The sequence below is a fragment of the Haliotis cracherodii genome, unplaced genomic scaffold (genome assembly GCF_022045235.1).
Source record: "Haliotis cracherodii isolate W230 unplaced genomic scaffold, xgHalCrac1.p SCAF_10, whole genome shotgun sequence".
NCBI lineage: Eukaryota > Metazoa > Mollusca > Gastropoda > Lepetellida > Haliotidae > Haliotis > Haliotis cracherodii.
The window spans coordinates 5,927,016-5,954,280 of record NW_027266265.1 but is presented as its reverse complement, the minus strand read 5'-3'; the positions used below and the strand labels follow the sequence as shown (position 1 = coordinate 5,954,280).

The 27,265-nt window shown below is 42.1% G+C and overlaps 1 protein-coding gene across 2 annotated transcripts in view; it reads right to left on the bottom strand.

Annotated features, from left to right (window-relative positions):
- LOC139453991 (sodium-coupled monocarboxylate transporter 1-like) overlaps nucleotides 1–23,037 on the bottom strand; it is a 39,726-nt gene extending 16,689 nt beyond the window's left edge. The window contains exons 1-6 of one of the 2 annotated variants that reach the window (XM_071235464.1): nucleotides 22,988–23,037; nucleotides 12,814–13,038; nucleotides 11,257–11,631; nucleotides 6,618–6,683; nucleotides 6,332–6,383; nucleotides 5,032–5,099 (exon numbers count right to left, since the gene is read on the bottom strand). In XM_071235464.1, coding sequence (XP_071091565.1) covers nucleotides 5,032–5,099; nucleotides 6,332–6,383; nucleotides 6,618–6,683; nucleotides 11,257–11,604 — 534 coding nt within the window. In that variant the 5' untranslated portion in view covers nucleotides 11,605–11,631; nucleotides 12,814–13,038; nucleotides 22,988–23,037. The remainder of the gene's footprint in view (nucleotides 1–5,031; nucleotides 5,100–6,331; nucleotides 6,384–6,617; nucleotides 6,684–11,256; nucleotides 11,632–12,813; nucleotides 13,039–22,987) is intronic. The other variant, XM_071235465.1, reaches the window with a different exon arrangement.
- Nucleotides 23,038–27,265: the final 4,228 nt, after the last annotated feature.

Below are 27,265 nucleotides of genomic sequence, written 5' to 3'. Positions count from 1 at the left end.
GGGGGGGGATATCACGCGAAACATTGCAACCAATATGTAGCGATTAACCTGCATAAGGATATTCACTTCATAATCGAGTCTGGACCAGACAATCCAGTGATTGACAACATGAGCATCGATCCACGCAATTGGGATCGATGTCATGCATCAACCAAGTCAGCGAGCCTGACCAGCCGATCCCGTTAGTCACCTTTTATGGCAAGCATGGGTTGCTGAAGACCTATTCTACCCCGGATCTTCACGGGCCTTGTACATAGTCTGGATGGCATCGTCCCCGCTGAAATCGCCCGGATTGACCTAACATTGACCTTTCAAACAGTGAGGCGAGGTGAGGCAAGGTGAGGTGAGGTGAAATGGGGCTTAACGTCGCGTTCACGTTTATTGCACTTACATAGAGACGCTTGACTCACTGCACCAAGGAGGCGGTGATTTCCAACAGTGCGAGAGTGAGTTGCACCCCCCCCCCCCCCCCCGACCTGTGAATGAGTGAGTGAGTATGGTTCTACGCCTCTTTTAGAAATATTCCAGCTATATCACACATTGTACCCATGTCGGGAATCGAACCCGGTCTTCAGCGTGACGAGCGAACGCTTTAAAGGGGAAGTGTACACGCAAAAAACACTTTCTTTCTTTTTCTAAACAAAACGCAGTTTTAGAATTAGTTAGTATCTGTGTTTGAAAATATACACTCATTTTTTTTCACAGTGAAAGTAGGAAGCTCACAATAGTGTGAAAGTGATATGCCGTTATGAGGCCTTCGTTTTACGAGCGAAATGGGCCTGAGTTATCCCCCTTAGATTATGACGTAATTGGTGCCAATTCAACTGGGTCCCTGTCTATTCTCAACGCAAAAGATATCAAGGACCAGTTTGCGGTAAAACAACATGGTCTACGACACACTCCGGCGCAGTGGTGACTCAGCATAACACAATTCTGGCTGGCATCTGAGATGCTAGAATCACAAAACTGTACCTACACCACGTGAAGCGGCTCTATCAAAGCATGATGACGTCATAATGTTTATCAATTGGCACCAATGACGTCATATTGCAAGGGACATAAGCCATGGTGTTTTTGTTATGGAAATAGAACACTTGGTAAATGTGAAAAATATAAATCATTTAAGTGCAAAAAATATGTTAATTAAATATGATGTTTTTTATATTTTTGTCTATGACACTTCTATGTTAACACTTTTAATGTGGAAAAAGTACAAGAAAAAAAGGTTCATTTCCGTGTGAACTTGCCCTTTAACCACTTTATGTAAATTTATCTCTATGCTCATGAAAGAGTTCTAAAACCCTTCATCACGATGTTAATGTAAACATGTATGTATACAATGTTTTAAATTGTCCATGTGTATTTATCTAATGTCAATTATACTGTAATCTTCTACCACAGTGGGTGGCTGGAGTAAGTAAATGAACCTGAATCTGACACAACGCGATCTCACTGGGCCGTGTTAGGACAGTCGTATAGCGACATCTGTATAACAAGGCCCTGTCCGTACCGACTGAATGTATACCGATCACTCTAGGCTCAAACGAAGCCAGCAAAAAAGGACCCTCATTTGTGATTGTCAAACACGTTCAAGACAAGGCTACAATAGTTTCGTTTCGTAGAGCGTCTGGCATGTCCGGCTGAAACACCAACTAGAATTCCCATGCTTCACCCAAAATCAACACCAAAACGTGTCATCGTTGTCCCGTGTAACGCTTTGTTCGTCACTGACGATATATTGGCATCTGCATCGTACATCAGTACTTGGTGAGGTACATCAGTACTTGGTGAGGTACATCAGTACTTGGTGAGGCACAGCAGCTGACTTGAGTGAGAACAAGGTGAACATACGGCCATAACGACAAGTGCTGTAATCTTGGACGCGACGTCAAACCCCATTTCACCTCACCCAAGGCAAGCGTGTCCACTAGATTATACCAAAGTCTGGTTTGCACTGCGAACTGGACTTCTCTATATAGGCTGGTAGATACTCCTGTCTCGGGAAGATGTAAGATAGGAGGCGTATTGTGAATACCTATCCCAGTTTTCCGAAAGGCCCCATATCAACAAGCAATCCTGGGAGAGAAGGTCTTACGCCGCGCTTTGCGTGGATCGATGTGCATGACGTCAATCACTGGATTGTCTGGTCCAGACTCGATTATTTTACAGACCGCCGTCATATAACTGGAATATTGCTGAGTGCGGTGTTAAACAACAAACAAACAAACAAACAAACAAACAAACGTTATTGATCTCAGATCTCAGAGAGTACGTATAGGAGGCTCTACACGGTAGTCATGGAGTTTAAAACTTTTGAGGGTATAGATTTACTCAATGACGGCGAACAAATTAAGTATTAATTTTGATACCACTTCTTTGTTAAAAATTCTACCATGACATTGATGAATGCTTGATTCTGATTGGTTAAAAAGAGCTTTCCTTTTTGCTACGGAAACCCCTTTCAAATATATTAAGCCTTTTCACAAAAAAACGAGCGCATGATTACATAGAAAGCCTACACATCGATTCATAAAAATGGCTGCCGATCGATCACCCCCATATAAACTGTAAAACGAATCTTTATTTCCTCTAATACACGCTGGGTCTCTAATACCAGCCAGGTCTCTAATACACGCCTGGTCAAGGGCTCTCGCGAAATTAATAGACGGCGTAAAATAAATCAAATCAAAGAATATTATATATAGAATCAAATAAAGAGGTATCCATTCTACAGTGAGACTACATCAAATTTCAAAACACAGTGGGTTTATCTCCTAATTCGATTTCAATTTCCTCTGAAACGTTCTTACTTGAAGACAAACTTCCATTCCGGATATTACTATAATTACCATGCAAACATGTCGCCCTAAATACGCGGTCTCATCACATTCTGTGGCGTAGAAATACCTGGGGGCCTAGTGTCTATACTTCTGTCTCCCGCTGTGTATACATGGGAATCGATTAACCCAACAGGTGAGAGGCTACTGTCTACACGACCCCTCTCTCTCACCTCAACCTGTCCCCCAGTCGAGACGCGGCTTAATTAGCAGGGAGACACAGGTAAGAACTGTCTTGTTTCACACAGTCTGAACTGTGACTTTAGATGCATCTAAGCTTAATCCCAATATATTCATGTTCATATCAAAAATAATTCTAAACAGAAGACTAAATATGCAAGTGCAGTCGCTGAATCGTGACTGAACTAAATCGACGTTCATCAATTTATCTACGGTCACGCATATTCTTAAGCTCTGCCCCAGGGTAATCACATTGGGCTGTGATGGGGCAAGGCATCGCCAGTCCAGGGTTCAACAGCCCCGAGACGTGACTTGCTTATTCGAACCGAATTTCAGTCTTATAAGGCTGTATGATGTTGGGATGATTAAATCCGTTCATTAATGAGAAATGTCGAACTGACATTGAGGTTAGAGAATGACGTGGCGTCGTGACGTCTCGATGTACGTATGTTGGGATTCAGACATCAGCGATTTGTCCCTCGCCCAGCTCTAACCACACTAAAATGTGTTGAAAGAAGGCAATTTCTGCCATCGAGCGTTTGTTTGTGGTTTAACACCGCACTCCGCTATATTCCAGCTAAATGACGGCGGTCTGTGAATAATCGAGTCTGGACTCGACAATCCAGTGATTGACATCATGAACATTGATCCGATTGGATACAATGACATGCATCAACCAATTCAGCGAGCCTGACCCTCCGATCTCTTTAGTCGCCTCTTTCTACCCCGGATCTTCACGGGTCCCATCGAGTGAGAGAGTGAGTTAGGTTTGGACGTTATTTCAGCTATACTACTCCATTATTGATAGGGATATTTTTTTTCTTTCTTTTATATTGGTATGTGTGGCTGCTTATACTACTCAATCTCAATTTTATAGTGCTGGCTCATTGAGATACAATGCCGCAGTTTAACATGGATACCCCACTCATACACAGTATACTGACTCCGAGCCGACCAGTCATTGTGTTGGCCTTAGCGCCAGGCAGGGTAACAACAAGTACCATCCGTTGACGTCTTTTGGTATGACGCGGTCGGGGATAGAACCCCGGACCTTCCTCTATACGGGCGGACGCTCTACCACTAGACCACAGTGGCGGTCTGGGAAATGAAAAGTAATGCATGCAGGTCAAACCCCTTTTTTGACATCCAGGAACACGATTTGGTTCTGACAAACTTAGAAACATAATCAGGAAGAAAGTGGTATTCGAACCACGATATAGGTTTCTGTCACGCCCATGGGACGCAACTCTGCACATCAACCGCGCACCTCTTGTCATTGAAATGTTGGACTATTCATACAGAGACATTCTGCGACGATCAACTGCGAGCCCAAGACGAGGCTAGACTTACTATAGAAGTGTAGAAGGTGCACACGACACCCATGATGAGGCTAGACTTACTATAGAAGTGTAGAAGGTGCACACGACACCTATGATGAGGCTAGACTTACTATAGAAGTGTAGAAGGTGCACACGACACCTATGATGAGACTAGACTTACTATTGAAGTGTAGAAGGTGCACACGACACCTATGATGAGGCTAGACTTACTATAGAAGTGTAGAAAGTGCACACGACACCCATGATGAGACTAGACTTACTACAGAAGTGTAGAAGGTGCACACGACACCCATGATGAAGCTAGACTTACTATAGAAGTGTAGAAGGTGCACACGACACCCATGATGAGACTAGACATAAGACTTACTATAGAAGTGTAGAAGGTGCACACGACACCCATGATGAGACTAGACTTACTACAGAAGTGTAGAAAGTGCACACGACACCCATGATGAGACTAGACTTACTACAGAAGTGTAGAAGGTGCACACGACACCCATGATGAAGCTAGACTTACTATAGAAGAGTAGAAGGTGCACACGACACCCATGATGAGACTAGACTTACTATAGAAGAGTAGAAGGTGCACACGACACCCATGATGAGACTAGACTTACTATAGAAGAGTAGAAGGTGCACACGACACCCATGATGAGACTAGACATAAGACTTACTATAGAAGTGTAGAAGGTGCACACGACACCCATGATGAGGATTGACATTTCAGTGGAGAATGACGTCACTGAAACAGAAAGTTCATGTTTCTAATATCGTTACCATCATGTGAGTTCAAAACGCCAAAGCCGGAGTGAAATCAGTCTCGAATATTAACTAAACGGATCTATTGTACAATAATTTATTTTTAATAAATATACGAGGTTCCCCGAACAAATTACAAAATAAAGGTTTATACTGCTGATTGCAAAATTGTGATTTCACATAGAGAGGAATGTTACCCTTAGGGAGGATAAAGTGTGAGGGTGGAGAGTTGACTGAGGCTAGTGCCGGGCAATACATCAAATGGGAAGGGGAATTCAGTGTGTGGGTGGGCGAATTCTTTGTGAGGATGGGGAAATTCAGTGTGACAGGGGTGGGGTGGGGGTGTTATTGTGAGGGGGGGAATTCAGAGTGTGGGGGAATTCTGTGTGAGGGTGGAGAGATTCAGTGTGTGTGTGGGGGTGTGGGTGAATTGTGAGGGTAGGGTGGGGGTGGGGATTCAGTGTAAAGGTGGGGTGTGGGGGGAATTCAGCGTATGGGTGGAGATATTCAGCGTGTGGGGGGATTCATTGTGAGGGGAGGGATTCATTGTGAGGGTGGGTGAATTCAATGTGTGGGTGGGTGGATTCAGTGTGAGGGGGAGGGATTCATTGTGAGGGCAGGGGGGATTCAGTGTGGGGTAGGAGGGATTCAGTGTGAGGGTGGGGGATCACTGTATGGGTAGGGGGTGGGGGGATTCAGTGTGAGGGTGGAGGGATTTAGTATGTGGGTTGGGAGTTACCTTGACTGAGCGCTAGTGCCTGGGCATACATCAGGGGTGGGGGGATTTAGTATATGGGTGGGGGGATTCAGTGGAAGGGGGTGGGGGGTGGGGTGGGGATTCAGTGTGAGTGTGGGGGATCACTGTATGGGTTGGGGGTGGGGGGATTCAGTGTGAGGGTGGGGGATCACTGTATGGGTTGGGGGTGGGGGGATTCAGTGTGAGGGTAGAGGGATTTAGTATGTGGGTGGGGTGTTACCTTGACTGAGCGCTAGTGCCTGGGCATACATCAGGGGTGGGGGGATTTAGTATATGGGTGGGGGGATTCAGTGGAAGGGGGTGGGGGGTGGGGTGGGGATTCAGTGTGAGTGTGGGGGATCACTGTATGGGTTGGGGGTGGGGGGATTCAGTGTGAGGGTGGGGGATCACTGTATGGGTTGGGGGTGGGGGGATTCAGTGTGAGGGTAGAGGGATTTAGTATGTGGGTGGGGTGTTACCTTGACTGAGCGCTAGTGCCGGGGCATACATCACAACCCCCATGTAGATCACCTGAAATATACACAGTATTATTATCATCCAAATCTGAGACTCATGGGACTGAAATTTAATCTGAAAAAATCAACGTAAACATGTCTCAAAATCACTAATCATGCACATAAGCTGATATTATATTATTTTAAACAAATGATTTACACAAAATAATTAACATCTTCAATGTTACCGGTAGCTCTTCAAAAGCCAGTTACATCCCTCGTGCATGCAGTGCCTTACGTCGCATCTCACCATTTCAATTGTAAAGGTGGCTGAACCGAGAACCCGGATGTAACCGTTGAAACGTCGCTCCAAGTACTGAAAACAGAGAACCAAATGACCAGTCTGCGTAACATATCTGATGGTAGCAGTCTACAACTGAGGGGAGGCATGCTTCCCATTGGTTTCCTGTTTTCCTCCCCAATGCAGGGATTACCTGACCCCCTGTGACGAAGTTGATTACAGGTGTGTCATGCAGAGCTCGAGATAGCTGCGTATTTGCGTAAAATATCTTTAAATAAACTGGAATACGTAGACAAATCAAATTCTAGCGATTCAAATACGCAGGACAAATTATAAATATCATATTGAAATAAAATTATTGTGTATTCTACGACTGTTATATAAAATGATTGTGTATCAACCGCTCGCCAAATTCATTTTCCGACTGTTACATTCGGGAAAGTTTGTCCGACAAACAAACTGATAGATGCCAATTTAAAAGCACATCGCCTTGTCAATGTACATGTTGTATCTTAAACAGTCGCTGATTAGTGATACAAAAAGTAACAACTTTATCACAATGCTAGGTTTTGCAAACAAAACCAGCTTCCCGGAGATGGAGCCGCAGGCAGACGGAATTACTACATATAGTTCTAAATGATTTACAGGGATTGTTACGAAACAGGTTTCAAGTTGAGATACCCAAATGTCAAGAAACAGATGGGTAAAATTTTACCCTCATAAAGTTGTGGATACCCAATCAAAATCAAACCCCTGAAGTGTGAGTGAGTGAGTGAGTGAGTTGGGTTTAACGCCGCTTTTCAGACGTTTAACACTTCGGTAAAACCCACGAGCACGGGTATGGTGCTGACAGACCTAGAAACATAATCGGGGTGAACCGAGCTTCGAACCCACAATCAAAGGTTTCTGGCGTGCCCAAGGGACGCAACTCTGCACAGCGAATCGCGGCGCCTCAGACGACTGGGCCACTCGTGCCCCCCAAACCCCTGGGTAAACAAATAGCTGATAATAGCTGTAATATACGCATTAATTTATTTTCAATAGCGTATTTATAGTTTTTCTTGCGTATTTTATACACTTGGATTTGATTTGTCTGCGTATTTCAGTTTATTTAATGCGCATTTTACGCAAATACAAGCTCTGACATCGGAACATGAAATACTGAATGTTTAAAGAAATAACGTGTTTTGAACTTTTGTTACTTCAAAAAATAACTTTGAAAGCTGAACTGTATTTTAGCTTTAAAAACAAAGATAGCTTAATTTAGTATAAGCACCAGGTCCATGTTGAGTTTTCGAGCGCCCTAACTTATCCACGATTAAGCTGGAAAGACAAGGAGGCGGGAGATCTGATAGTACCACTCAAAGTATGTGTGATATCGCCCTGCCTGTACGCCCCCTATTTTATTATAGAAAATCCAGCGTTGTGATAGAACACTGCATCGGTGTTGATATGTTCACTGTTCCTCTACTTCTGTCAACCACGTGTGAATATTCATTCCAGCACTGATTTTGTCACACATGCATGAGTACCGTTATGTCGTGTTTGTCGAAATAGCTGCGTAACTATTATCTTGAAGTGTATGTCATAGTAACCGGTGAGCACATTTCCGAGTTATGGTTTAAGACATATATACAATGTAGATGGTGTAAGAAAGCAGATATACAGTGTGTCACATCGCGCCTCGACATTGTGGTCAACCATTGTTTAACTAAACCAACATTCATTCCAAAGTCTCCGTTTGTAATAGTATCGAAGAAATATCCTTTATTTATAATTTTATAAACGTATGCTTAAATGTAGTATGCTTAAAGTTTATTAAGACTGTTGTGTCGCACCGATATATAACATTATCCACTATTATACTGGAAAGTGTTATCAGTGCGATACACCAATACGATAATCAGGACATCAGAATCCGATAAATATGCAAATGTTGTCACCGGGCAGGAACTACTTTTGAGCCACACGCATCGATACAATGTCTGCTTGATTACTAAAGTATTGACTAACGTTCTAAATATGATTAGGTAGGCATTTCCCGGCGTGTGATGATCCTGTTGACCCTCATGGCCGCAAATAATTTGGCACTATATTATAGATCGGGAGGTTTACTTAAACATTGTATTCATACGCGGTTTCTAAGGTTTCTTAGGGGCACGGATGGCCCAGTCGTCTAAGGCGCCGCAATTCGCTGTGCAGTTTTGCGTCCCTTGGGCACGCCAGAAACCTATGATTGTGGGTTCAAATCCCGGTTCGCCCCGATTATGTTTCTAGGTTTGTCAGCACCATACCCGTGCTCGTGGGTTTCATCGAAGTGGTAAACGTCGGAGACCTGCATCACTTCGGGCTTTCCTCTTACATTAAGCTAACACGCCGCGATATAACTGGAATACTGTTAAAAGCGGCGTTAAACCCAACTCACTCACTCTAAAGTTTCTATAGTGAAAATACGTCTTATATGACATTATATGGTGATTATAACCCTCGTGCGTTTTCGTAGATAAATATCATATATTACAAATAACCTATATTTGTCATTCCCGCCAAAAACTCCTGAATATTGCGACCAGAGAGTAATCTTGTTTCTACAGCTGAAGTAAATAAATAACAGCTAGGTCACTGTAAGTCACTGCTCACTGACATGTGATGGTATTTGTTGTGCCAGGTATTGATGACATATACTACCCAAAAGAAGTTAAAGAACACCCGATTCGTTCATATTACAATTAAGGATTCTCTGTTCTTCCATTCCATGACAGAGTATCTGTAGTAATATGAAAGAATACTTTTACTTATTTTGAGTAGAATATATCCTTATGAGGAATAGTTCAATTATGTTCTGACCGCCTCTGTGGTCTAGTGGTAGAGCGTCCGCCCGGAGAGCGGAAGGTCCGGGTTTCGATCCGCGGCCGCGTTATACCAAAAGACGTTAAAAGATGGAACTTGTTGTTACCCTGTCTGGCGTTGGCATAAAGGGGCTAAAACAAGGACTGGTAGGCTCGGAGTCAGTAGACTGTGTCTGAGTGGGGTATTCATGTTAAACTGCGGCATAGATTATAAATGGAATCCTGACCATCAACCTTCAAGATACGCTGACGTTTTGTAACGGCTTTGCTTGAAGTCAACGATTTTGATGAGAATTCTCTTTTACAAACAAATACATCTCTCCTATCCTGTACTGTCCCAAAATATAAGCCAGGGAATAAACAATTAAAGTATTCACGGAAATGAAAAAAACCCTGTTTTTCGCAATTTAAAAATCGACACAAAGTGTTACGTAGCTGTAAATACGAAATAACAAAACAACTCGAAAGTACTAGTCTGGATTTGCTAGTTTGATCTCAGTGAACAATGCAAAATGTACTTTACAGGAGGTAATTTGTCGGCACTTTCAACATTCAAAAATAAAACTAAGTCCAAATTGACATAGCAGAAACAGACTATAGGCATTACGCACCTGTTCTCGCCTGTCGTCAAGGTGTCATAGGTCACCTTGATCTACTTACACCTGGTTATGCCCTGTTTCACAATAGTCTGTTTTATTCACATTTTTACACACTTTTACGTTTTAAAAGGCATAAAAACATCTGATACGCTGTATTTGTGCTACGGCCCAATTAGTACTAATTTAGTTGTTTGAATATTTACATATTTTGTATATTAACTGCAATAAATTAAGATCTGAGGTCGAAAAAACAGTTTTTTTCATTTCCGTGAGTACTTTAGGCAAAAATCCCCACGGCTAAAAAAAAGATTAATCGCAAAGATTATGGGTTAGAATTAGTCTTCAGCAATCCATACATGTCGTAACAGGCGACTTAGGGGATCGGATGGTCAGGCTCGCTGACTTGATGCATGTCATAGTATCTCAATTGCGTAGATTGATGTCAATCATTGGATTGTCTGGTTCAGACTCGATTATTTACAGACCGACGTCATTTAGCTGGAATATTGCGGAACATGCCGTCTCTACATCCCACACTAGTGTAAGAGGCGACTAAATGGATCCGGTAGGTCAGGCTCACTGGTTTAGCTGTTACCGTTCCCTGTCAGCGGGGTTCGAGGCTCACAATATCAATCACGTGTTTGTCATGTCCAAACTCGACTGTTTACAGACCGCCGTCATATAGATGGAATATTTGTGTGGAGCGGTGCTAAACAACAAACAGCAAAGCTCAAGAAGTGTGGCTCAAAAGGACGTCCTTCTCACATTGGCTGTTTCAAGATGTGCGTTCTTTAGGCATGTGAGAAGCACAGATACCTTTTCTGACCCGGATCCACAAGCTATCAGAAGGGAATGAAATATGATTGTGAGATTATCTGCATGTGTTGTTTTACGGGGCAGTCAGCAATAACACCATGGCAACGAAGGGGATTAAAAAGATACAGCTATGAAGAAAACCAAACGAACCTGGTATTGGATGCTGAGGTTACTATGACAACGAAAGAAGATAAAAAGATACAGCTATATATAGTCACACAACCACACGAACCTGATGGATGTTGTGGTTACTATGACAACGAAAGTAAATATTTAAAAGATACAGCCATATATTGTGACACAAACTAAATGAACCTGGATTATGTTGTGGTTACTATGGATACAAACGCGCATAAAAATACATAGCAACGAAGACAGACGAACCTGGTATCCGCTACTGAGGTTGAGACTGGTGAACATTGGGACGAAGACAAGGGCACTGACGATGTAGACGGGGATGTAGCCGATGGCGTAGAGCCAGTAGATGCCGCCGTTGTTGTAGATCTCGGACGGTATGCCGAGGATGAAGACAGCAGACATGAAGCTGACGCAGATGGAGAAGGTGACGGGGATGAGGGTCATCTTCCGGTCTCCCGTCAGATGGGCGTCCATCGTTATGGCCTTCCGCCGAGCCTGGCATGCATAGAAGACACCGATGGCGGAGGACACTGCGAGCATCAGGATGAACAGGAGATAGTCCGCCCAATGGAAGGTTCGGCTTGACGCCGCCATTGTCGCGGAGGAAAGCAAAAGGGCGTGCTGGAAGAAACAATGATAACATCAATATGGCGAAGAGAAATGTGGACTTCCGGTTTGATATCGCATTAGACTGTACACTGGGACAGTGTCTTGGCGACATCACTTGAGTTTGGTTGTTGTTGCTCTCAGAAATATGCCAGCTATATGACGGCGGTCTGTAAGTGATCGAGTTTGAACCAGACAATCCAGAGATTGACATCATAAGCATGGGTCCACGCTATTGGAATACAATGACATGCATCAACCAAGTCAGCGGTCTGACCACCCAATCCTGTTAGTCGCCTCTTACGACAAGCATAGTCGCCTTTTAGGGCAAGAATGGGTTGCTGTTAGAGTAAGACATTGGGACTACAATCACAACTGCAAGCACTACAGGAGAAACAAGGTCTAGGCAAATCAAATTACGTGTACTTCTGTTTTACAACGGCAATAACCGATCCTGGCCTTCTTGATTGGCTAGGGAGATGTCTGAAGTGCATCTGATCTTTTACTGTGTACTATGTTACCAAGCTTCTGATCAGACACGAGCAAACTGATTGATTGCTGTAGCCATTGTATCTTTATCAGGTCAGGGACATTCGAAACCCTCCATTCATAACAAAAGAAAGGAGCTCGCAACCTACTCTATCTTATCAATATAGCAGACCTAGTTACAAGACTGTTCTGTCTATCTGTACCCCACATATATCAACAAGGTTGCTCGCAACGTATTCTACCTATTTGATCTGTATCTCACACGTATTCGTACAAGACTGCTCGCAACGTTCTCTATCTTTATCCCACATCTTGTTAATAGACTGCTCGACCCGTGAAGATCCGGGTTAGAATAGGTCTTCAGCAACCCATGCTTCCCTTAAAAAATGACTATGCTTGTCGTAAGAGGCGTCTAATGGATCGGGTGACTTGGTTGATGCATGTCGTCGTATCCCAAATGCGTGGATCGATGCTCATGATGTCAATTACTGGATTGTCGTTCCAGACTCGATTATTTACAGACCGCCGTCACATAGCTGGAATACAACAAACAAACAAAACAAACAATAATAGACTTCTCGCAACGTACTCCACATTCTGGTCTGCATTGCAAGACCATTACGTATTAAATACGCCATTTTACATAGTCTAGAGATACAGACCAGATACGTCAAGTACAAAACAATCTGTGAAAACGTAACAACTTACATTACGACAGGAATCCAATCACCACGTCTATCATGACGTCAGCATGGCCGTTGACCTCAAGCACGCCTCTACATCGTGCTGTGACATAAAGCGATGGGGTATTTCCCTCAGACGCTGTCTAAAGGCTCAGCTCGCTCCTACAAACACCGCAGTCCGATTATGTATTCCAAGGAATAATAATCGCCTCTTTACTCGTTGCCACGGCAGATTAATCCATATCGAACCCTGCATAGAAAACACGATGATTAAGGAGACTGGAATCAAGACTCGGCTGTGAAAGGCTGGATGGTCTGCGTGCCTTCATTGCCATCTGTCTGTGTGTGTCCGCGTTCATCTGTCATCCTGTCACTCACACGACACCAGGACTGCTATATATGCACACTGCTAAATGAGTGCAGTTGTTTGCAGCACAAGCTTCTACTTCAGTTCTAGCAACTAAACAATCCCAAGCACCACCTTCAGTATACAGTGCGGGGTGGGGTGAAATTTGGTTCATGATTATAGAACAGATATAGTGACATGCCTGCATATGTGTGTGTGTGTGTGCGTGCGTGCGTGCGCGCTTCTACTTGTTCTGAGTAAAGCCGGTTTTATAGAGCTCGCCCACTGAGATACCATGCCGCAGTATAACATGGATACCCCACTCAGACACAGTACACTGACTCCGAGCCGACAAGTCCTTGTTTCATCCCTTAATGTGGAGCGCAGGCAGGGTAACAACAAGTACCTTCTGTTAACTCTTTTGGTATGGCGCTGCCAGGGATCGAACCGCCGACCTTCCGCTCTCCGGAAAAGTGTAGACCACTAGACCACGGAGGCGGTCTACATTCAGTTCAATGTGACCAAATGTCATTCAGTATGTACCGTAGTAGGCCCCGCAAGTAGCTGAGGTGTGGTGAAATAGTACTGTTAAGGAAATGTGGAAAGATGGTGCTGACTGTCATTTGGATTGTGGAGACTATCGATACCACTCAAACTTATATGGGGATATTGACAGTTCATACATTTTTTTATTACCTACGAAGGCAAACATATCTGGGTTCATAAAAAACATACGTGCCCTAGGGTCATATCACGGAACGAGACAACAGTATATTGTTTACGTCATCCGGACGGCATTGTTGACGTGAATGGAATATTATTGTGACGTGGTGTACTTCACGCCTCTATATGCTTTTCTACACAGTGGCACCCGTGAAGAGGTCTTCAGCAACCCATGCTTGTGGCAAGAGGTGACTAACGGCATCGGGTGGTCAGGCTCGCTGACTTGGTCATCTTCATGCATGTTATCGTATCCCAGTTTCGTAGATCGAAGTAGGAGACATCACAAGAGTAGAGGGAGATTTCGCAGGTTTTAACTTTTATTCAGTCATCGCGATACAGAGGACCAGTCACTGTCGAAGTTAGATGGGGTGTACCCTGCGGTCCCTCACGCCCGTACATAATACCTTAGTCGTGATCTTGAACTTCGGGACTGACAGCGGCTATTAAAACTTGCAATATCAGCCATTGATACTGGATTGCTTGGTTTGTTGTTTAACGCCGCACTCAGCAATATTCCAGCTATATGACGGCGGTCTGTAAATAATCGAGTCTGGACAACACAATCCTGTGATTGACATCATGAGCATCGATCCACGCAATTGGGATCGATGAAATGCATCAACCAAGTCAGCGAGCCTGACCACCCGATCCCGTTAGTCGCCTTTTACGACAAGCATGGGTTGCTGAAGATCTATTCTACCCCGGATCTTCACGGGTCTATTGATTCTGGACATATTTGAGCTAGGTAATTAAAACATGCTCAGGCAGTAATCTGTTAAAATGGACGTCATAAACGTATTTACTCGCGCTACAGGCGAGGGGTTTCTTGTGTTACACACTGGATTGTCTGGTTCAGACTCGATTATTTTCAGACAGCCGTCATATAGCTCGAATATTGCTAAGTGCGGCGTTAAACAACAAACAAACAAACAAACAAACAAACAAACATAAGAAAGGCCTCTTCGCCTGATGAAGGCGGCTCCATACGGGCCACATAAATTTTCAAACACAGGTTTGCAAACTCCTCACGTGCACCATGTGACAAATATGTATTGCTGTTCCTCTTCACTTTTCTTAAATGCTGACGTCAGTAAAAATCATGTGATATCTACGCAGAATCCGATTGGTTGGTTGGTTGGTTTGTTGTTTAACGCCGCACTCTGTAAATAATCGAGTCTGGACCAGACAATCCAGTGATTGACATCATGAGCATCGATCCACGCTATTGGGATCGATGACATGCATCAACCAAGTCTGCGAGCCTGACCACCCGATCCCGTTAGTCGCCTTTTACGACAAGCATAGTCACCTTTTACGGCAAGCATGGGTTGCTGAAGACCTATTCTACCCCGGAATCTTCACGGGTCTGGGTTGTAAACGACTAACATACGTTTGACGACCGTTCACGCGCCAAAAACGAGTTTGAAAACACTAAATGTTGGCCAAAATATTGAGTGGTGAGTTGTGTTTAATGCCGCTTTTAACAGTTTTCCAGTTATATCACAGCGTGTCAGCTTCATGTGGGAGGAAAGCCCGATGTGATGCAGATCTTAGACGTTTACCACTTCGGTGAAACCCACGAGCACGGGTATGGGGCTGACAAACCTAGAAACATAATCGGGGCGAGCCGGGATTCGAACCCACAATCATAGGTTTCTTGCGCACCCAAGGGACGCAACTCCGCACAGCGAATTGCAGTGCCTTAGACGACTGGGCTACCCGTGCCCCCGGCCAAAATATTGGTGAGAATAGAGACTGATTCTATTTTTTGACAACAGTTTGTCAAACTAAACAAACCAGTTAGCAAATTCTTCACAATGTTTACACCCGGGACTGCATAGGTCCCAATCACCCCATGCTTGTAAGACCGCGCTATTACGAGGATAGAGTGGTAACGGAGGATATATATAGTCACGACCAGAACTCCGTTAGTCCGAAACTTGTAAAAATCTAAACGGGCTGGTTTTTTTCTGCCAAAATCTAGTTATTATACACAACCACTAGTCCGAAATGGTGTTGTCAGCGCCCTCTGTTGGCAGATAGTATCCATGCGCGCACTGTTTGAGCCACTGAGAATTTACTCACAAACCATTCATGTTTGGTATTGACAGTTTGACAGGTATTCAAAATATGTTTTTGACTTTTAAAAAATATATTTCCGTCTATGCTGTTTCAGGTAACCTCTTATCAACATCTGTCCGTGTGCTGCACCACGTGAGTCGCATGTCGCATTGCCCCGTAACACGGATACATGTCTTAAGTGCAATAAGCGAGATGATGCATAGCAACGAAAGCCTATTTGAGTAAAAACCGTAGCTAAAAATGTTTTTAACTCGTAATAAAGAGACTTAAGTTGTAATTACGAGTTCTTTAAAGTCGTTATACAGGAATAAAATTGTAATTACCAGTCCTTTAAAGTCGTTATTACGAGAATAAAATTGTAAATACCGGTCCTTTAAAGTCGTTATTATGAGAATAAAGTTGTAATTACGAGTTCTTTAAGGTCGTTATTTCATGAATAAAGTCGTTATTGAGAGAAAAAAAAGAGTTAAAGTGGTACTATTAAAACATCGTTTAGTAGTTATAGTGGTTATATTACTTTAATATGAAACCCTTGTACATCAGGGCCCACTTGCACAAAGCGATCTTAGCGCTAAGATGATCGTAACTCCCATACTTTAACATAGTCTTACAATAGTCGTAGCGCTAAGATCACTTTGTGCAAGTGGGCCCTGGACAGTATCTCTCGAAGCAAGGACAGTTGCAATTGGCTAAGCATGCGTTATATGTAACAGTAGCAGAGACCCCAATAAGCTTCGTACACATCTATTTATTGCTCACTGCTCTAGAGCTCTTGTAAACTTCATGTCTGCATTCAAACTGTAAGAATATACATGTAAAGACATACGTGTACTTAGGCAGAAAGGGCTACATACATTATATGTGTTGTTATAGTTGGGATATCTAATTTATTCATGCGTATTTAAACAAAGAAAATCAAAATCAATAGGTTTATGATTTTTCACTAACGACACATTCCAGCTGTATGACGGCGGACTATTATTAATCGAGTCAAAGACAGAATCCAGTGACATATTGAGCAAGGATCCACGTTGTCGGGGTACGATGACAGACAGGCAATCAAGCCAGTCACCAAGCCTGACCACCCTATCCTTTGAGTCGCCTCTTACGTGAGTGAGTGGGTTGGGGTTAAGGCTGCTTTTAACAGTATTCTAGTTATATCGCGGCGTATCAGCTTAATGTGGGATGAAAGCCCAAGTGATGCAGGTCTCCGACGTTTACCACTTCGGTGAAACTCACGAGCATGGGTATGGTGCTGACAAACCTAGAAACATAATCGGGGCGAACCGGGATTCGAACCCACAATCATAGGTTTCTGGCGTGCCCAAGGGACGCAAATCTGCACAGCGAATCGCGGCGCGTAAGACGACGGGGCCACCCATGCCCCCTGACTCTTACGACCAGCATAGGTTGCTGGTGACCTATTCTCACCCCGGTACTCCGTTGGGTTCACACGAGCTTGTACAAGACGAACTCCGTGGTTGGTTTATACGTCATCGGTGAGTGAGTGAGTTGGGTATAAAGGGCTTTTGGCAATATTCCAGCGGGGACTCCAAAAATGGGATAAACACAATGTACCCATGTGAGAACTGGAATCCGGGTTTTCGGAGTGACGAGAGGGCGCCTTAACCACTAAGCTACCCATCAGTGAAGATCCGGGTAAGAATAAGTCCCCAGCAACCCAAGCTCGTCGTAAAATGCGGTTAATGGGATCGGGTGGGCAGGCTCGCTGATTTGATTGATGCATATCATTGTATCCCAATTGCGTGGATCGATGCTCATGATGTCAATCACTGGAATATCTGATTATTTGCAGACCGCTGCCATATATAGCTGGAATAATCCTGATTACAGTATTTAACAACACACGGGCAACCATTATTCTCCCTCTAAGCCATTCTTGTGTTAAAAACAGATTATTTCTACATTCCATGTAATGCTATATGAAGGTGGGTTAGGGAATAGCAACCTTCACAGTAAAATGTCATGATGTGTGGTAATGGTCAGTGCACAGCATGTGGATCTCCTCGCCATATGTTACCAATTACCGCATCACGTGACTGACATGGCGTATGCACACTAATGATTTTTTTCGGGTAACAGTACCCAGTCATATTACTGGCGTGTTGATATTAATGTTATTTTTTGTCAATATTGCAATCTCCCGTTAACCTTTGGCAGTACATTTATGGATGTATGAAATATATTTGATATACAAATGCAGTCAACAAGGCTATTGAAATCTGTGTCATACATAAAGAGTATTTACGGTTATTGCACACGCTGTTAAATACATCATAATATTTATTATATTGTTATATACGTGCACTGTCCCGCTGGAAAATACATGAAAAAATATGTAATATATTGTAATATACGAGTGATGCTCAAAAAGTTCTTAGCCTGACTAACTTTCAACTCTGGGTCATAACAAAATGAACTGGTCAATGTAGTACATTGTTTATGTAGTTCATTGTAAGTGTGTTTGGTCTGTTGAGGCCGTTTGTATATTAGTGACAGCCAGTTGAACGTGATAGGGTCTAAATGGACACACGGAGCTCGAGATAAGCTGCGTGTTTGCGTAAAATACGCTTTTAAATAAACTGAAATACGTGGACAAATCAAATCCTAGCGTATAAAATACTAAAAATACGCTATTGAAATCAAATTAATGCGAATACTACAACTATTAGATACAATTATTGTGTATACTACAACTGTTATATAACATGATTGTGTATCAACCGATCACCAAATTCACTTATTGACAGTTACATTCGGAAAAGCTTGTGTGACAACCATACTGATAGATGCCAATTTAAAAGCACATCGCCTAGTAAATGTACATGTTGTATCTTAAACAGTCGCTGATTGGTGATTAAAAAAATAACAACTTTTTCACAATGCTAGGCTTTGCAAACAAAACCAGCTTCCCGGAGAGTGAGCCGCAAGCAGACGGAATTACTACACACACTTCTTAATGATTTACAGGAATTGTTACGAAACAGGTTTTTGAGTTAAAATACCCAAATGTCAAGAAACGGGTGGGTAAAAAAAATTGAATACCCTCTAAAAGTTGTGGATACCCAATCAAACCAAACCACTGGGTGACATACACAAATAACCAAAACCTTATCTATATCTCTGGACACAGAAATGGAGAAGAACGAGTACCGAGCAGGCATCAAGGTTTTGACTTCAGAGAAAAGTACTCCCCAAGAAATTCATGACCGCATGTTACAAGTGTATGGGGAAAAGTGCCCCAGCTATTCCACTGTTAAACGTTGGGCAGCTGTGAGAACAAGCCAAGATGACCCTAGGTCTGAACGCCCCTCAACTTCCATCAATGAAGATTCAGTCAAGGAAATAGGAAAACTGACAGATAGACATTTTACCCTGGCTGAACTTGAGGAAGCCACAGGTCTAAGCCATGGATCCATTGAAACTATATTCATGAACATTTACAGATGAATAATTTATCTTGCTCGTTGGGTGCCAAAGTTTCTAAATTCTGAACTTAAGGAAAAAAGAACTGTCATTGCCAAAGACAATTTAGAGCTAACTGAGGAGGATTTCGTCAAATTAAAAAGGATATTAGTAACGGGTGATGAAACATGGGTCTGCGACTATGATCACGAGTCAAAACATCAATCCATGGTATGGCACCATTCCACTTCTCCGGCACCAAAGAAATCACAGTCTTCAAGACCAGTGAAGAAAGTTATGACCACTGTATTCTGGGAAGGGTGTCATCCTTGTTGATTTCTTAGGAAGTCATAAGTCGATTAACGGTGCCTACTATGCTGATTTACTTCATTGCCTGAGAGATTATATCAAAGAAAAGCGGCGAGGAATGCTGACTTCTGGAGTTCTACTACTTCATGACAATGCCTCTTCTCTCGATCGCGACTTGCAAAGGCTGCTGTGCGACAAGTGGGTTTGAAGAGCTTCCTCAACCCCCACACTCGCCAGACCTGGCTCCAAGTGATATACACCTGTTTCCTTAACTGAAAAAACACCTTCGTGGATTGCGCTATGATGACAACAATGACCTCAAAACTGCCGTGAATGAGTTTTTCAGGATGACTTCAGAAAACTTCTTCCTGACTGGAATTGAAAAGCTTCACTATCAATACGAGAAATATTTTGAAAAGCAGGGAGATAATATTGAAAAATAAAATTTAAAACACTCTCGCAATTGTTGGTTTTGTTGGTTTCACTTAGACGTTTTTTTACCAGCCCTCGAACGTGCATAATCACACTGGAAAATGCATGAAAATATGTAATGATATAATATATATATATATATATATATATATATATATATATATATATATACGTGCATAGTCACTGAAAAAAACATGAAAATATGTAACATTGTAATGTATGTGCATAGTCACTGTGGTTTAGTTTAAGATCAGCCTAAGAATGTGCAAATCTGGCTGCCAAATGTATGTTTCAAGTCTTTGTCATATCGTGGCATCCATATTATCTGGATAAAGTCTCCCTGGTCATGTGGACTTGTGATAACAAGTTCATGCCCTAGCATTAATAAATGTGAGAACTATTGTTTATTCGTGTGGTGTACGCACTCTGGAGATTCAGTGGCATACCGTCGGCTTCTTGGTTTTAGGTAACCATGATGGTTATGTTAGAGTCATGACTTTTCAACATTTTTTTTACAGGCGGTTAATAGACCGTGTAATTCCGACCATACAAACGTGATCGGATTGAATGTACACTGTATGTTCATGCTGTGCAGTGTGACCTTCGCCTGAGAGTTTGGTCATGTAGTTCGTCATTCAGTAAACACGTATTTTTCATTTTTACCCCACATTCTATATACTCGTAGCTATTGTCTTTAAAGCTATTAGGTGGTTGGGTAGCTTAGTTTTGTTCGTTTGTTGTTTAACGCTGCACTCAGCATTATTCAAGTTATATGACGGCGGTCTGTAAATAATCGAGTCTGGACCAGACAATCCAGTGATTGATATTATGAGCATCATAATCGCCAAGTAAAGGTTGCCTAAGACCTATCCTTTCCCGGATCTTCAAGGAAAGGGAATAATTTAAATGTTGCGAATATGATGGGATATAATGCCAAACACATTGGCGACACAACCCCCCACATGTTCCCATGTTCAATGAATGTTTTGTTGAAAGTTTTAATACAATGAAATGACAGTTGTGGTACAAACTTGTGTATCGGATATTTTAGAATATGTCCTTGTTGATGGAAGATACACAAGAACATAATTACTCATAAATATAAACCGTTACAAGGTGTCGAGGGGATTCCAACCCCTAAAAGGACCATAGTCATCGGATGAAAGGAGGCCACTTCGTCTCAATACAATATGGTTGTCTAGATTAACTGCGATAGCCCAATTCCAGCAAGTTAATGTGGGTCTGTAGTCCAATAATTGTATTAGAAACTTAGATGACATCATCAGCATTTTGTAACAAGATGATTTCTTGAAAGGGCCGAATGCCATGCTTACTTTCGCAAACAATTTCATAACTATATTATTTAAAACAAAATAATATTGGACTATGTATACAGGGTTATAGCTGAAACGTCACCTCAGCAAAACGGGCGAAAACGTCACCGATAGGCGAAAACGTCACCTCGCCTCAAGCGAAAACGGCTACTATTGCCTGGCGAAAATGGCACCTTATTTTTTTTACCTTGGTCAAATAAGTGATAATAAACTTACATGGTAACTTGCAAACACAAATAATTGTGAGATGTTAAAACAAGTTTACTTTAGAAATTAGCCTCTACTCCAACTATGATCCCCTTATCTTATATGCAACGTACTGTGAAAACATAACATGCTTTGAAGAAAACTAATAGAAATTAAACTCACATCGTCTCTTGTAGCGACCAGAACTAGGATGCGACTGTAGCGACCAGAACTGGGATAAACAGTCCACACCTCACGAAGGTTATGATATGATAGACAATCAAATAATACATTTGGGAGTGATATCATGGTTAGAAAACAACAACATGCTGTATCATGTGATAACTGTGACCATGTATACAACCTTGTCGTAAGCCAATTGGACATTTGAAATTGCATCTTATACAAGATGTCAGGGACAAGACTGGGAGCGTTCTCTATTTCCTAAATGAATCTAAAAAAATAATATAAAAATCTGACATGTACGTTTCCTCTCTCCCCTGGTGTTCTGAATGCAGGAAAACCTTAAGAAAAAGAACAAAGGTTCACATTTTAGTTTTGTTTGGTTGCATTCTGTTTGGTTGTGTTATTTTTAACAAATTTATAGCAATAAAATGAATTAACTATATGAACGATAAAGTATCACGAGAGTTGCAATGCAAAACAGTATGAGAAGGAAACTTTTAGGAAATCTGCAAAAACCTATTAATTTCCATTTGTTTCATCAGAGACCATATAGATATCTATTATATGGTCTCTGGATTCATTGCATTCTGATTAAACTAAAAAAAGAAAAATGCTAATGCGTTTAACCACTATTAAATGCTAGCACGCCTTATCATAGATGAATTTAACATTTAAAATGAGCATACGCTGATTATTAAGTAAATAAATAGTGTCGTTAGTATTTTATAGGAATATTGTTTCTCACTGTTGGGCGCTCTACCAACAGGAGCAGTGCGTCACCCAGATGATTAAGAGTGACCTCCCTTAGATGTTATTACCAGAACGAAAACAGTGACTTTTCACTGGAAGATATGGAAAATCAGTATTTTTATCGACCTATGGTGTGAATTGTTATCCACAGTGACTGCACAGTCCGTACAAAACAGAATCGGGTTCGCTAATGTGTTGTCGACATTCAACACGCGAGGTCGGCCCGATCGGGAATGGCATGTTTTCCACCAGCATGACAACTACCGGTACGTGATCATGGTGATATAATAATTATAACACACACACACACCAGTCCATACAGTCTCTGGTCGCGTTGGGGTACAGAAATATCATCGTCACATCATCAACTGGTCAAACACATGGAATATTAACCGTATCACACACTAATGACAAAATATACTTACGCAGGTTATGGTACATCCCGGTCATCTGGTGCGGAGATTGAGAAGGTGAACCTACAAGTTCATGAGATTATTCCGCAGTGTTATTAAAAAAGGAAAAACATTTTCATTTGATCAAATATATATATGTGATAACAATATTATGATGTACATGTGTCTGGTTAGAGATTTGTCATGATTCTATCACAATATGTCCTCTAACATATGATAAATTAGGGAACTATTTTTGCCATGTGTTGAGTGGATATCACATGTACCAGCTGTGGCGTCGACTACTGATACGCGTTTACATCTCATCAGCAATTAAATAAGTTTCATGCTCAATTGATTATATTGTAACAACAATGCAAATTAATTGCCAACATTGAAATAATTTACAACAAATTTCTCCAATTTCAAACAAATCCAACTTTTATCATGCTCACAAGGTTTGTATAAAGTCCACATGTGAGTGAGTGAGTGAGTTGGGTTTAACGTCGCATGTAACACTATTCCAGTTATACCACGGCTGTGAATGAGAAAAAACAAATGCATGTTTAGTTTGACAATCTCAAAAAATAATTTTGGGTCAATATTAAGAATGCTTTGTTAGTCATACAATATATATTTTTGCACTGCCACAAACAATATTGTGAAATTTTTAATGCATATTTCCATAAATTTAATGAGTCACCCATTAAAAAAATACCTACAGATGAAAATTAATTCCTCCCCAACCACCCAACCCTGAAAAAAAGGGAAAAAAAGAGATATAAAAAAATTATCAAAATGTTTCAAACAAGCGAAAGAGAGTTATATATCTTTTGAAACAAGTTGGAAGGTAAATGGTATATGACAGGCATGAGGGCAGTAATCTTTTTCTTACACGCCCCCAAATCACAGCTGTTCAGCAACAAATTGATGGATATTTTGTCTTCCATCATGATCGCAGTGACTATACTCAGGCCTTGTTTGATCCTCAACAATATTTTCTGACATATCTGTGGATTACCAAGGTGATGATGATAATGCAACTAAATAAGTTAAAAAAAATATTCATTAACACTCTAAAACCATAAAGTTTTGACACAGACCAAAGACGTATATAGTGTATGTACGTCCGTGCACAGACGTAGGTAAATGCGACGAGTAATAGACTAACATTTAGTCTCTGAAATCTTATATTACACAATATCCTTCTTACCTCTAAAAAAATAAATCTCCCTATGGCTAGACTTGCTCTTGTATGCGTTTCTAGATTATTATTTTTTTTATAAAATAAATATATTCCACAGTCATGGTGCAGGACTAGACAAGAAACTTTTCAATGAATTACAGTCAGGAAAGTATTCTGTTGTAATTTGACCTAATGTCATCACCATGGAGTAGCCAGTCTCAGATCTGGAATTTGATCTCACACACAATGATACCAGATATCTCACCGGGTTTCTCACCCACACGTGTGTAATAAAGTTGTTACTACATAGTATGATGCATGGGTGCTAACTTCACACTGATCTAGGTTGCTGTGATTGCCTCTCCATTTGTCGAAACATGTTACATATTACATGTAAAAGTCTGTATATTGAAAATCTCTCAACCCGTGAAGATCCAGGTAGGTGAGGTGAGGTGAGGTGAGGTGAGGTGAGGTGAGGTGAGGTGAGGTGAGATTGGGTTTAACATCGCGTCCAAGATTATTGCACATATATCGCAACGTGCATGCACGTGTGTGTGGCTGCTTGTACTAGTCCGGACTGATGCCGATTTATAGTGCTAGCCCACTGAGATACCATGCCGCAGTTTAACATGAATACCCAACTCAGACACAGTATACTGACTCCGAGCCGACCAGTCCTTGTTTTAACCCCTTAATGCAGAGCGCCAGACAGGGTAACAACAAGTACCATCTTTTAACGTCTTTTGGTATGAAGCGTCCGGGGATCGAACCCCGGACCTTCCGCTCTCCAGGTGGACGCTCTACCTCTAGACCACGGAGGCTGTCTGAAGATCCGGGTAGAGAATAGGTTGAATATGCTTGTTGTAAGAGGCGACTAACCTGATGGAGTGGTCAGGCTGCTGACATGGCGGATGCATGTCATTGTATCCCAATTGCGTAGATCGATGCTCATGATATTAATCACTGGATTGTCTGGTTCATACTTGATTATTTGCAGCCTGCCATCATATGGCTGGAATATTGCTGGGTGCAGCGTTAAACAACAAACAGACTGAAACTTTGTCAGATCACAAGGAATTAATAGAAAAACCCATATTTCACCACTATATATAGACATCCTTTTACAATTGATTGTGAATTCAGTGACATATCTGACTTCTCTCGGATTTCGGGTTTAACTTTCTTTCGGGATCAGCAGTGACAGAGTGGGGGATTATGAAGAAATCTCTCGGTTTGACTTTTGGGGATATCATTCACTTATTGATGGGTCAGTTAGAGTTGCGTCCCTTGGGCACGCCAGAAACCTTTGATCGCAGGTTCAATCCTGGTTCATCCCGATTATATTTTTAGCTATGTCAGCACCATACCTGTGCTTGTGGGTTTCACCAAAGCGGTAAACGACTGAGGCCTGCATCCCTTCGGGTTTTTCTCCCACATAAAGCTGACACGCTGTGATATAACTGGAATGGTGTTTAAGTGGCATTGAACCCAACTCGCTCGCTGGCACCCTCGCACGCACGCATGCACGCACGCACGCACTCACTCACTCACTCACTCACTCACTCACTCACTCACATGCTTGCCGAAAAAGGCGACTATGCTTGTCGCAAGAGGCGACTAACGGGATCGGGTGGTCAGGCTCGCTGACTTGGTTGATGCATGTCATCGATCCCAATTGTGTAGATCGATGCTCATGTTATCAATCACTGGATTGTCTGGTCCAGACTCGATTATTTACAGACCGCTGTCATATAGCTGGAATACTGCTAAACAACAAACAAACAAAACAAAACTTACAGATTGGCCTTGAAGTTGTCAGGGGGCACTTGTTGGATCACGGTGCTTGATATGGTGAATACGGTACCTCACTTTGATGTACCAGATGAGCAAGAGAGCCATGTTATAGTTGTTAACATTATTACATAATTATTACATTTATGTAATTTCAGGTGTTGATGTTAGCCAATCAGAGCCAGAGTGGACACTTCACCTGTTCAGATATAACACAAGAATAAAGTTTAAGAGGTAGGTAAATTTTTTCTAGAATGTCTTCCACAGTTGCTGTTTAATTTTATATCTAAAATGTATGGTGCCATATTGTATAAAAGTTGATGAATAATTCATATTTGACTTTTTGTGTTTTATAGGACCCTTCTTTAACAGTTTTTATATCTGTTAAGCAAATGTGAAATAACCACAGACTAATAATTCATTGAAAAAGGACAAGCAAGAGTAAAATTATGAGGGTGTTATGCATCGGTGGATCGCTATTTTTTACTTCTCGATACAAGTATCGAACACAATCACATACAAAGTAAAAAGTATTGATTCTTACCTTAAATGTATTCTTCAATAAATGTTACACCAAACACTAATTACTAGTGAAAATGAGAAGTGAAAACGTAAATATTTTCATCCATTGTGCAATACTTGACACTGCAAACTGTAAATCGTTAGTGTGCCAGGTATTTGGCCATCCTGTTTATGAAAATAAATGGCTCACACACCACAGATAAGTGCACATGCAAGAACTGAGATATGTATCGGATTGTGAGCAAGGTATCGTGATACCTAACCTTGTTGTGATTGGTCAGCTTGCCCACACCCATGGTATACCACATATAAGTTAGAATAAATATTGGTCCGGAAGAAGTGTCAAGAGACAGACCCACATCTCAGCTTGGACACTTGACTAGACGTGTCCTCCCAAGCTCGTACCTCAATCACCTCAACCATGAGAGATTTATCCAAGTCCTTGCCGAGGGAGCTTGTCTCAATCCTGGAGCCCTTCGTGGTCTACCGGGTTGGGGACTACTCCCTCAAGACGTCCTTCAAGACAAGTACCTCCACCCTCTCCATCTCCTTTAACCTAGGTCAGAGAAAGAGGCCTCTGGGCAAAGCTACGGCAAAACCCAAACCTCAGGAGAACCCCACTCTGGCCCCAACCCTTCCTGCACCTCGCCCGGTACAGAAGGTCAGGCCTCCAAGGAGAAAGAAGTCCCCATCAGTCTCCGTCATGGGGATTGAGGAGACCGTTCCCTCTACCCCCCTCTACATCCCGTCTCCAGAGGCTTCCCCGCGACCAACACCCACCGTGACAGCTGAGTGCCAGACGTCCACACCGG